The sequence below is a fragment of the Lepidochelys olivacea genome (genome assembly GCF_965140295.1).
Source record: "Lepidochelys olivacea isolate rLepOli2 genome assembly, chromosome: 7".
Classification (NCBI taxonomy): Eukaryota; Metazoa; Chordata; order Testudines; family Cheloniidae; genus Lepidochelys; species Lepidochelys olivacea.
The window spans coordinates 37,143,664-37,155,977 of NC_140417.1; the positions used below are offsets into that span (position 1 = coordinate 37,143,664).

At 39.1% G+C, this 12,314-nt stretch overlaps 1 protein-coding gene across 6 annotated transcripts in view; it reads right to left on the minus strand.

Moving 5' to 3' along the window:
* The window catches only part of CFAP92 (cilia and flagella associated protein 92 (putative)), a 90,255-nt gene that overhangs the window by 46,140 nt on the left and 31,801 nt on the right, over positions 1–12,314 (minus strand). For all 6 annotated transcript variants that reach the window (XM_084635177.1, XM_084635176.1, XM_084635175.1 and 3 more), the window contains 2 exons: positions 3,766–3,947; positions 1,192–1,347 (listed from right to left, as the gene is read on the minus strand). In XM_084635177.1, the coding sequence (XP_084491303.1) occupies positions 1,192–1,347; positions 3,766–3,947 (338 nt within the window). The remainder of the gene's footprint in view (positions 1–1,191; positions 1,348–3,765; positions 3,948–12,314) is intronic.

The following is a 12,314-nucleotide window of genomic DNA, read 5'->3' on the forward strand; positions in this document are numbered from 1 at the left end:
ATACAAACCCCTGACATACTTCCCACTTCCCTTTTTTCCAGTTTAAACTCTTTCCCACCTTAAAATAGGAAATTGGAGAAAATGAAAAACTGTTTCTTTTACAAAAGTAAAAGCTTATAAGAAGTTTATAGTGAGATGGTGTTTAGCATCTTTATTTATATGGCTTAATATTTCCACAGCACAGAACAAGTATAAATTTTACAACCTTTATCCCTCTCCGTGGCTTTTTTGGCTACTGTAAAAAAATAGCTAGAAAGAAGCTGAATACTTATTTTTTATAATTTTGGGTGTTAATAGAATCACCAAAATTTGCCTGACTGTACACACACACAAACGCATGTACCATATCAAGAGAAAGAGAAAAGACATACAGATGCCACCCAAAGGTACCAAACAGGTTCACGGTATAGCTGTGTAGAGTTTCTATGTAAGTCTTGCAAAGCCTTACACACATGTTTAGCTTTTACGCATTGAGTAGTCCCACTGAGGTCAATGTTCACAGTGCATAAAATTAAGCAAGTGTACAACATCTTTGTGGGCGCAGGGCCTACATTTTTATGTTATCATCAACATTCCCTGTGTTCCTCCTTTTGGACAGAGTGTAATTCCTCAATTCCCATCCACACCTCTTTCCGCCCAGTTAGGCATTCCCTTAGCTCAACACATTCCCTCAATATTACAGAAAAGGAATATTTACTTACAACAATATGAACAAAACTGGACAAAGACAGTGAACACAGTATACATGAAAACCTAGAAAAATAACAATGCATGTGAACCACAAACCTTAACCCTAACCCTAGCTAAAACATGCAGAGAAACTAACCTCTCCACCTATGAATGACACTCCACCCCAGCAGGTCCTGAACCAAACAGGACCCAATAAAGTGAATGTCTGCCTTTCTAGAAGCCTGCAGGAGTCTTGTAACACTCTAATTTCCAGTGCCACTCAGAGCATACAGAGCTATAGGCAGATGTCAGGCTTCCTTGTTCAAGTCCAAACCCTAACTAAACTTTGTAGCCATTTTTCTTCTCCCCAGCCAGAACCCTCTTCCATTCCAGACCCCCAGTGCTCCCCATGGTCATCTGCTATGGTAACTCCCGAAGTCACTTCTAGCATGCATTTGGGTGCTTTGGAAACCTGTATTTTCACATAGTGCCCCTTCCCTCCCCCCCAGTACTGAACAGTACCTGAGAGGAGAGGCATGAGATCCAGTTGCAAAGATGCTATGCCACACTTCTTTGTCAGTGCTGCAACAAGTGTCTGGGCATTGGACACTTTACAGGTGCTCTGCTTTCGTTCTTTAAGAGCAGGGCCTCTTTTAGGAGTAGAATTTTTCCTTTTACCTGTTAATAGAGGTGAGAGAGAACTCCTTTAAGGTTAAACAAGGCAAAAAGTTACAAACTTACTGGAATGGGTAGCATAGCCAGGTAGTGGCCCGAGTGTAAGATTTCAACAATGTACTCTAAATTAGTTAGGCAAGTGATTTAATACAATTGAGAAATCATTTCTACAACCTACTTCACACTATATACAAATATATATATATATATATATATATATATATATATATATATATGTTAAAAGAATGTTAAGATTTTGCAGTCAAGCACTTGAAAGTTAGAAAATTAGTAAGGATGCCTGTCTAATCTTAATTCGGCCCTCTAGTATGCATGTTTAATGATACAGTCCTTAATTACATTATTTTTCCCATAGGACACCTGCCTCATTCAGTGCAAAGAATGGACCTGCTCTGAGAATTAGTCAGGGTTGCATTGCAATGGAGGCCGTCTGTAGGAACCTTGTCTCATTTGTTGCAGAAGGTGGAAGGTGAGAAGTGAATGAGAAGAGGACTTCAGGAAGAGAAAGGATGGTTTTGTGGTTGAGGCAGATGAATGGTGCCTTGGAGGGCTTCTCTCCCTGCCACTGAGTTCCCATGTGATACTAGGAAAGCCACCTAAACCAAACTTTTCACATTTGGTCAGTATTGTGTGCTCCTCTTTTCTGAGTGCATGACTTGAGATCCTGGAGTCTGGTTCGCAGAAGTGCTGAGCGCTCACAACTGTGACTGAAATCAATGGGAGCTGGGCTTTGATCATATAACGTGCTGTATAATGCTTAATACATGCTGAATAATGGTGGTACTACCTGTAATAAAGGGAGGGTGCAGGGTGATCTTGTGGTCCAGGTTCTTCCAGCACAGGATTGGAGCCAGAAGAACTGAACTGTATTTCACACTTGGCCAAATATGACTTGTATAATTGTAGGACAATCACTTGACCTCTCTGTACACCAGTTTCCTAATTAATACGATAGGAACAATGGTATTTGCTTATCTCAAAGTGATGTTGTGAGACTAAATTAATTAAATGAGATCCTCAGGACAGAAGAAGGTATAGGAATGCAAAGTATTATTCCTATTATTATTAAAAGGGGCAGACATCAAGAAATGGAGTTAACAATACTTGCCAAAAATTACACTTGGGAAAAAATCCAGTCAGCTCTGAACAAAAGCAAAGACAGGCTTAAATCATAACTAAGAAGAATTCCTCCCTGAAAAGCATGTAAATGTTTATCAAAAGCTTGTAGAAAAAAAGGCTCCAACTGCCTTAATTGTGAAGGAATTAGCTAATGAAAAGGCAAGATGTAATATGTGGAACTGATCACATAAGTCATGGGTCTCCAGAGTCATGGGAAAAAGGACTTAAACAGATCTGCGAAATAAAACAAAGCAGACGTGGCACCAGGTTTAGTCCTTCAAAGAGATCCATTCCTGTGCTGCAGACTGAACTGCCTGCGACTATTTGCATGCACAGGAGCAGGCTATACAATGACTGCCTAGTGACTCTATGCTCTGCTCGGCACTATGTTTCTTTGTTTATAACATTCCTATAAGGCCCCATCCATAACTGTGGAAGCCCCAAACTGTGCTACGCTTGACAGCATTAGAAAACAGCTATCAAGTATGGTTATGGCTAACACGGCTTGGTGCATCAATGATGCAGAACTCTGTTTGGCAGAACCATGTTACAACTGTGTGGGAACATTCAGAGTCAGTGCTTATTTAAGCCGCTAGTATCCCTTGGACTATGTGTATTATGGGAGATGAGTACTGCTATATGCCATGATGCCACATCAGCTGTCAACAGGATCAGCGTGTTACATACCTTGAATGCATCGACAGATCCTAAAATGTCCCTTATGGCCATACACAGACACATGACCAATGATATCAGCCAAGAATGAGAAAAAAAAATATCACAGCAGGCCATAGTGCCCTGTTCAACAGCATGGATCAGTACTGGAAGGGTAGAGGACTGCACTCTGTGGCCTCTGGTGGCCAAAGAGAGCGTAGCAGACATGGAATGGCAAAAGCAGATTGCCTAATTTCAGCATGAGTACGGTTACTCTAGCGCCAACATTACTACTTGTATTTCTAGCCACTGCTATATCACCATAACAGTTGAAGTTTGAGAAGGGCGTCAATTAATTAATTAATCCTCACAACACTCACGTGGAAAGTATCATCAGCATCCTCGTTTTACAGCTACAAGATGTGGAAACTGAGGCACAGAGAAGTTAAGTGACTTGCTGAAGGTCACACAGGAAATTTCTGGGAGAGTTGGGACCAGAACACTGAGCCCAGAATTCCTAGTCTTGTGCCTACACGACAAATACATCTGCACAAACCTATTACACGGACAGAATTTCATGTTCCATTTAGCTTTTAAAATCTGATCTTAGATATCATTCAAAAAACTTACCACCTTTTGGATCTTTTTTGTTTGTGTGGTCTTCTGGATTTTCCAAGCTGAACTTCGTTTTTACTGGTTTTTTTGGAATTACATAATCTGAAAAGCCAACAATTGTATTCTGCTTCAAATTATTGCCCTCATGCAGGATTTTGTCTCTGTTAGAAGGGACGTTTCCCGAAACACTAAGACGACTTGAAATGTGTACAAGAAATAAAGAAAAAAAGATACTGTTATATTTGGAGAAATATTTGTATAAATTACACTTCAATGTTTTTTAAAATGACTCATCTTCCTTGATAGTGAGAGTGGGACCAATTTTCAAAGGAGGTCTCCAAAATGATAGAATGCTCAAACCATGCATCGGAGTCTGCATTGGCACATATGTGGACTTATCATAGTGCATGATGCTAACATGCCCATCTCAAGTGCTAATTTAATTGTCCAAATGCTGGCTTGGACATCTTATTTAGGCACCTAAGTTTGAAAATTGGGAGCAGTATATCAGAGGATAATCACTTTGTGGAATGACCTTGATGTTGGCTTTGTAATGATCCCATACCAGCTTCAAATCAGTGACAAGTGGGACAGGGCTTATCAGCCATTTTCATACTGTACCTCCACACTAAGTCACTTGCAACCAGTCAGAAGATGTGCCCAGATTCCTAGGCACTGGTTACCATGACACTTTAAAGGATTGGCCTGGGCCTGCAGTACTTCATGTTGACATGCTTGGGACAAGTTCCAAGAGACAGAGCATGAAGATCAAACACAGTGGTTGGGAGCAAGCATGCCCACCCTTACCCCCAAACAATTGGAGGCAACCGGTGTGTGTGGAGACTGCATTGAACCAGAGAGTTGCATTCATTTTCACTAAATGGAGCAGAGCAAAGAGGTCCCAAGCTTTTAATACAGTGTGATTGCAGTGACTACGGGTCCCAACATGCAATGCTACATTTGAGCAAGACAAGTCTCCCTTCTTAGTTGATATGGAGCAGCGCATGCAGAGATCTGCACCTCTATATTAATGAGCAGATTGCCTGAAATTTCTCTTACAAGAACTGAATTCTGGCCACTGCTGAAGAAAAGGGACCATACTTAGTTTATATTTCATAAAGGTCTTAATGATCCACATAGGAAGGACCCAGTCCGCTAGTAGGTCCAATGGAGTCAACAAGACTTTTTTCGTAAGGGATGCAGGCTGAAGCCATTAATCTAAATGTTTATCAAACAGTGCAATGAAAGACAAAGTGAGTTTGTGTACTGTCCCCAAAATTTAAGAAAATGCTAAGAAAAGGTGTAAGAGCACAGATACACTTCTCCACCCTTAGCAGCTGGTACTCTTGAAAACTCTCTACCACTCTGTAGAGTCACACTCACTGTGGAAAGGCCAGATGGCCCAGCAGGCATTTCAAATAAAACCCCAAGCCTTAAAGAGTTCAACAGACAGAAAACGAATGAAAAGCAGATCAAAGCAGACAGGTCACCAAAGGTTATTACGGTGATGAGGACCATATAAGTACCTGGACAGATACATCAGCAAACGTCCTCCTAGTATCTGATTCAATACCTTGCTCACATTACTTTGCCCTTTAAGATTCTCAGAATGAACGACTCTATATATGTGCAAAGCAGTAGTAGTAGTAATCATATTGTTGCTGTACTATAGCACAGCTCACATTTGATATATACCTCAAAAAAATTAAAGATGCAAACCAAAAGCTATTCTCTCCAGATTTCTAGTCTTTTAGGTTCATAATCAAGGCTAAATCTTTTCCCAAAGGAAAGGTGCAGCAGGGACCTCTAGACAGCCCTGCGTTAATTAACTAACAGCCCAAACTTATTAGCAATACCTCTCATCTGTCACTCATTTTACTCCCAAAGCTACCCACCTTTTACACACACTTAGTGATCCCTCACTTTTACATCAGAAAAAAAGAATAATTAAGCGCAGGTTACTGAAAGAATCATTTACACCAAACAGATGAATCCCAAAGCATTAAGTCTCCTCAATGGAAGACTGTGGTCCTGATTTTGGATCTCTGTCATACACTGAACCCCTTATTTAGGCCTTGGCAGGCTGAGAAGTGTTATAATAACAGTAATAGTTTGCCTTTACAGGGCACCTACCATCCTTGGATGCTTTACAAACACCATGAAGCTTAACTAACACCCTTGAGAGGTAATAAATGGTACTATACCCATTATACAGATGGTCAGACTGAAGTAAGGACATCTGCCTAAAGTCATATTCACTAGTCAACGGCAAAGTCAGAAACAGAATTCAGGAGTCCAAGCTCTCAATCCCTTTCTCTAATTATTAGACAACAATGCCTCCAAGAACATCAATTTTGCTAATGACATTTAGCAAGTGAAACTCCTGGGCAAAGGCAAAATGTCTTACGTAATGCAATAACCTTCCTCCTTCCCCGCCCCCCTCTATTTAGTGCTTAATATATAATTTAAACGTTACATTAATGCTATGTTCAATGCTCATCTCTCATAACATGATATACATGAGTATATCCAGAATATATATAGTATATACGTATATCCAGAATATATGCTTCAGAATAAACTTCACATGATTTTTACTAAGATAATTTTCTTATTAAATACTTTGCTGGAAAGCTTCAATCTCCTATGTAGCAATTATTTGAAAAACACAGGTAGCAATTATTTTACAGTTACAGGAGGTAGGGGATGGGAGCTTGCACAAATTCCATATTTATTAATGTAGATTCTCTCCAAGGATATGTTGCAAAACCTAACGTCTACTCTGAATATGGCAGTAGATTCAAGAAATTTAACCATATGTTTAATTGCAGGCACATACCTAGTCCATTGATTTCTAAGCCACATTTTCATAGCAAATCTTTGAATGATGGCTAATAATACATTGAGTACAGTTAATTCTTTGACAATAAATGTATTCTGAAGTTCTGCCTTTTCCTCTCTACTCGATACTGAGGAAGCAATCCAGGAGATAGTTGACAGAGATAACAGAACATGAAAAACAACAAAATCATGCTACACTTTTCAGTATTTTAGGGCTTAGCCTTCCCCATGTACAAAACACCTGATGTACAAGAAGAAGCAGAGATATTGCATAGTCAACACACTGTAGGGTTTTCTGCTTTCAACAGCACCAATTGCTCACAGGTATCACCACTTTGCACATGCTCAGCCCTGTAAAATTCTACTCACCCCTGCCCCATCATCATGATCTACGGTGGGTGAGTAGATTTTGCGCCAGGGCAGGTAAGCTTCCCTAACAAATTTACAGATCTGCACTTGTGGATGATTGCAATATGCATGCCAGGTAGTTTGGGGCTAGCTCTACCCCTTTTCCCAGCACCACCACCTCTCCTCAGGCAATGTGGCAAGAAAATTCTTACACATTAGCCATGTTCCTATATATTTCGTACCCTGGTATTACTGTGTCCCATTGACTATCATCATTCTACCAAGTTTCTGAGATGCCTATTATATCAATATTCTCATTTAATACCAGACACTCAAGTTCACCCATCTTAGCATTTAGATTTTTTTATGTTTGTATACTAGCCTTTATAAAATTTGTCAATATTTAGCTGTCTGCCTTCATGTGATGAAACTGAATGGGACTCTTTTTCATCTGAAAAAAGAAAAGGAGTATTGTGGCACCTTAGAGGCTAACAAATTTATTTGAGCATAAGCTTTCGTGAGCTACAGCTCACTTCATCAGATGCATTCATTTGACTGTTTCTCTCAGCTCCTACCTGTACAGTATCAACTTTTATTCTCTCCTCTTTACCAAGATAGAGCATCCTCTTTAATAAATCTTCCCCGAGGGATGTGTCTATCTGAACCATGTGCTCCTCCATACCTGTTGGCTTTTCCCCAGCTCTTAGTTTAAAAACTCCTCTACAACCTTCTTAATTTTACATGCCAGCAATCTGGTTCCATTTTGGTTGAGGTAGAGCCCATTCTTCCTGTATAGGCTCCTCCTCTCCCAAAAGGTTTCCAAGTTCCTAATAAACCTAAAACCCTCCTCTGAACACCACTGTCTCATCCACACATAGAGACCCTGCAGTTCTGCCTATCTAACTGGCCCTGCTGTGAAACTGGAAGTAATCTCTTACCTAGCAAACCACATGGAGCTCATTTCAGGATAGGAGACTAAGATTTCAAACACAGGGACATTATACATGAACAAAGCTAAGCAAAAAAATGTTGCTGGGTATTTGGACAGTGGGTGGGTACATAACAGAAAGTTTTTTAGTACCAGTGGGTAGGTCAGTTTCATGCCAGAGAGGCCTAGGTATGATCGAAGAAGCTTAAATTTAAATATTGTTAGTTTTTAATGCTATTTTGTGAATTTCTTAGTGAGTTAACATGAGCTATTAAAAAAGAAATGAATTAGTAAAAAGAACAGGAGTACTTGTGGCACCTTAGAGACTAACCAATTTATTTGAACATAAGCTTTCGTGAGCTACAGCTCACTTCAGCAGCCGATACAGTGAGCTGTAGCTCATGAAAGCTTATGTTCAAATAAATTGGTTAGTCTCTAAGGTGCCACAAGTACTCCTGTTCTTTTTGCGAATACAGACTAACATGGCTGCTACTCTGAAACCTGTTATTAATAAAAAGTGTAATTCACTCCCTGTTCATGATTCTCCTGGGGCACCACATAATACCAACAGCATAAAACAGATCTCTCACACACACTTCTGCTTACTAATGCATAGGTCAGTGTGTACAGTTGCTTTGTGTCAGTTTTGTATCTGTCACACACAGGCACAGCCAATGGTATGCCACAAAATACAGTGGCCTTAAGGCTCTCAGAAGTTTAATAGGGAGCCATATGATTTATTGGTATGAATTTATCCTGCATGATTAGTCATCACAGAATAATGACTTATGTCATTCAGAAGAAGAGTGATAAAATTCATGAAATAATACTGGCTGCATGATATTTTAAAATCTGATATACAAAGTAAAATTGAATTTAGATCCATGCCAGTCAAATAATAATTATGCTGTACAAAAGGTGTAGCAGCCAAAAAGACTAAAGGAAGGGTGGCTTACTGGGATCATTACCAGTAAACCAATATTGGAACGTGATACATTGTTGCTTGAAAATGTCTATGGAATAATCAGGACAGTAACATGCTAGATTTCCATTTAATTCTTACGAAAGGGAGGCAAATGTCTAGTGTGACTGCAGCTTCAACTGGCTGTGAAACTGTTCATTGAAATAAACTGGCTTTCTAAAGCAAGACAATCTGGTTATCAAGTCTGCAATGTAAGACACTTTGAAAATCTGCTAATATCTTATATGAAATATGCTTTTAAAAAGAAACTACCATATTTAGGTGGGGAAATTCAAACTTGCCTCTAATTAATGTGAAATAGTCTTGACAAACATTTCCCCAAAAATGTATAAATATTACAGGAATAAATTGACTGTGAGCCAGAAGGTTATTATGGCCATTCTCCATGTATAGATCAGTCTTCAAAATGCTATGGATATGATATAACATGAATACATGCAGGTCTCATTGAAATGAAACAAAGACTAAAAAAACCTCCCAGATTACTGACATATGAACACAGTGGAGATTCATGGAGGTAACTGAAGAAAGGAACAAAAATCACAATTTTTGTCCATATTAGTCTTTAAAGGGAAAACTTGCTACAGGAACAATAAATCTGAATTTTTTTTGAACTGGCATGATTAAGAAAAGCATAGAATTGGGTGTCTGTAGATATATTTTCTAGCTCTGCAACAGACTTTCCGTGTAACTTCAGCAAGTTGTTTAACCTCGCTCTCTGCCTCAGTTTCCCCATCTATCTCATGAGGGTTCATAAGGTTAACTCAATGGCTGTGAAGTGCTTTGATATCCCTGACTAGAAGGTATTATACAAGTGTGAAGTCTGTATATTAAAATCTCAGTTAATCTTGCATAAACGTAGAGATTTTTGCATACTACTACAAACGACTCTACCTCAGACATTTTGGATGACTAAGAAAAGCACCCTAGCAGAGAAACAGTTTACTTTTTTCATTTTAAAGCATATCTAATCCTATGGAATTCTGAAGCCATAATCCACCTGATTTATTACCTCTCCTGGGAGAATTCTCTTTCATCATGTAGTTTGCCTCGGATTCAAAACCATCAATTACACTTTAATTATGTGATTTAAGCATCCAAAACAGTATCAAGTTATCTGATTAATGGGACAAAAACAAAGCTGAGAAATATCTTCAGCATCACAGAGCACATTTAAATTCCTATAACTTTTAGAATTTATTACATTAGCAGTAACAGATACCGCTCATGGTTTAACTTAGTATTATACAGTTACTTAAGTGGACTATCAAGGAATATTAATATGAAAGTAAAGCTATTTGATGGTTTCTGATAGCTAATTCTTTCAAAACACTGGCACAAAACTTACCTATTAAATAATTATTGCTGTGAGGTAAATGTATGCATATGCCTTATTTACTACGTTTGTAGATGGCTCTATCTATCTATAAATACCAGGGCTGTCTCTGTCTTTTTTTCTTTTTAGGATTCTTCAACCACCCTAAAAATAAATTTCACTGCTCACTTTTGTTTGTTGTTAACAGGCTGGTCCCCATTTTCACAATATAAGAGCTACAGGTCACATTCTGCCTTCTATTATACCTGTGCAACCCTGAAGTCAATGAAGCTACACTAATAACCGAGGGCAGACTATGGCCCTGACAGTTTTGAAACATGGCAGTTTCCCCTTCTCTCCCCTTCTAGCTGAATATTAACAGGAAACAGAGTGAAGCAGGCTGCTTGTCTAGAGGTTCAGACAGGCAGCTCCAAAGCAACAAATTCTTTGGGACATGAAGAATCTTTAGTTTACCCTTGCCATTAAATCTTCCCACCATTCCCTTCTTCTCCTGGAAATCTCAGTGGTCCCAGTTCTGCAGTCACTCTATGAGGAATAACTGAATCAGAGAAGCATCCATGCAGTGGCTAATGAACCAGAGCCAGAGTTGTGAATGTGGAAGCTATGTATAGCTATGGCATACATAATAAACAGTAATAGTCCACTGCATGGATTCACTGTTGAACAAATCTTCCCCTGAGAGCCCCATACATCCACATTAGGGGTTAAAAAGTCAGAACAAAAATACACACACACACATGTAAAAACCACCCCTCCAGACACACACGCTTCATTTATTTCTGATATTTAGTAGGCTGGATGTACAAAACTAGAGGTATTTTAATTATTGCTTTTTTTAAAACATCAGTAACAGAGCAGTGGAAGTAAATGACGAGCATAAAAATGTAAAGCTCTTTGGGATGCTCGGATAGAAGACATTATAGAAATGTAAGGTGTCATTGTTACTAAGCACTGATGTTAAGTATTGGAAGACAGATTGTCAGAACAGTTTCCTTTGAGCTACAAAATCTTCAATGACAAAGCTAATGTGAGGGTTTAGAAGTAAACTATCACACTCGGAAACCATCAGAACTGTTAAATCTGAACACTGCAAGTAATAAGGTGGTCGTTTTATCTGCACCAATGAAAGAAAATGAACTGCTTTGAAAAGCGCTTGAAACATAAGAACATAAAAACAGCCACTCTGGGCCAGGCCAATTGTCCATACAGACTAGCATCCTGTCTTCCAACAGTGGCCAGTGCCAGATGCTTCAGAGGGAATGGACAGAACAGGGCAATTTATCGAGTGATCCAGCCACTGTCACCCAGTCCTAGCTTCTGGCAGTCAGAGCCTTAGGGACACCCAGAGAACTGGGCGGTGTCCCTGACCAGCTTATCTAACAGCCATTGATGGACCTAGCCTCCCAGGAACTTAGCTAATTCTTTTTTTAACCCAGTTATACTTTTGGCCTTCACAACATCCTCTGGACATTTGTTCCACAGGTTGACTGTGTGTTGTGTGGGGAAGTATTTTCTTTTATTTGTTTTAAACCTGCTGCCTTTTAATTTCATTGGGTGACCCCTACTTTGTGCGTTATGTGAAAGAGTAAACAACATTTCTTTATGCACTTTCTCCACACCATGCATGATTTTATAGACCTCTATCATATCCCCCTCAGTTGTCTCTTTCTAAGATGAACAGTCCCAATCCTTTTAATTCCTTCTCATATGGAAGCTGTTCCACACCCCTAATAACTTTTGTTGCTCTTCTCTGAACTTTTTCCAATTCCAAAATATATTTTTTGAGAACAGGAAACCAGAACTGAATGCAGTATTCAAGGCGTGGGCATACCAGAGATTATAGAGTGGCATTATGATATTTTGTCATATTGCCTATCCCGTCCCTAATGTCTCCCAACATTACATTACCTTTTTTGACTGTTGCTGCACACTGAGCAGATGTTTTCAGCGAACTATCCATGATTACTCCAATATATTTTTCTTGAGTGATAACAGCTAAATTATGTATGTATAGTTGGGATTTTTTTCCAATGTGCATTACTCTGCATTTATTAACATTGTATTTCATCTGCTATTTCGTTGCCCCATCACCTAGTTTTGTCAGATCCCTTTGTAACTCTTTGCAGTCA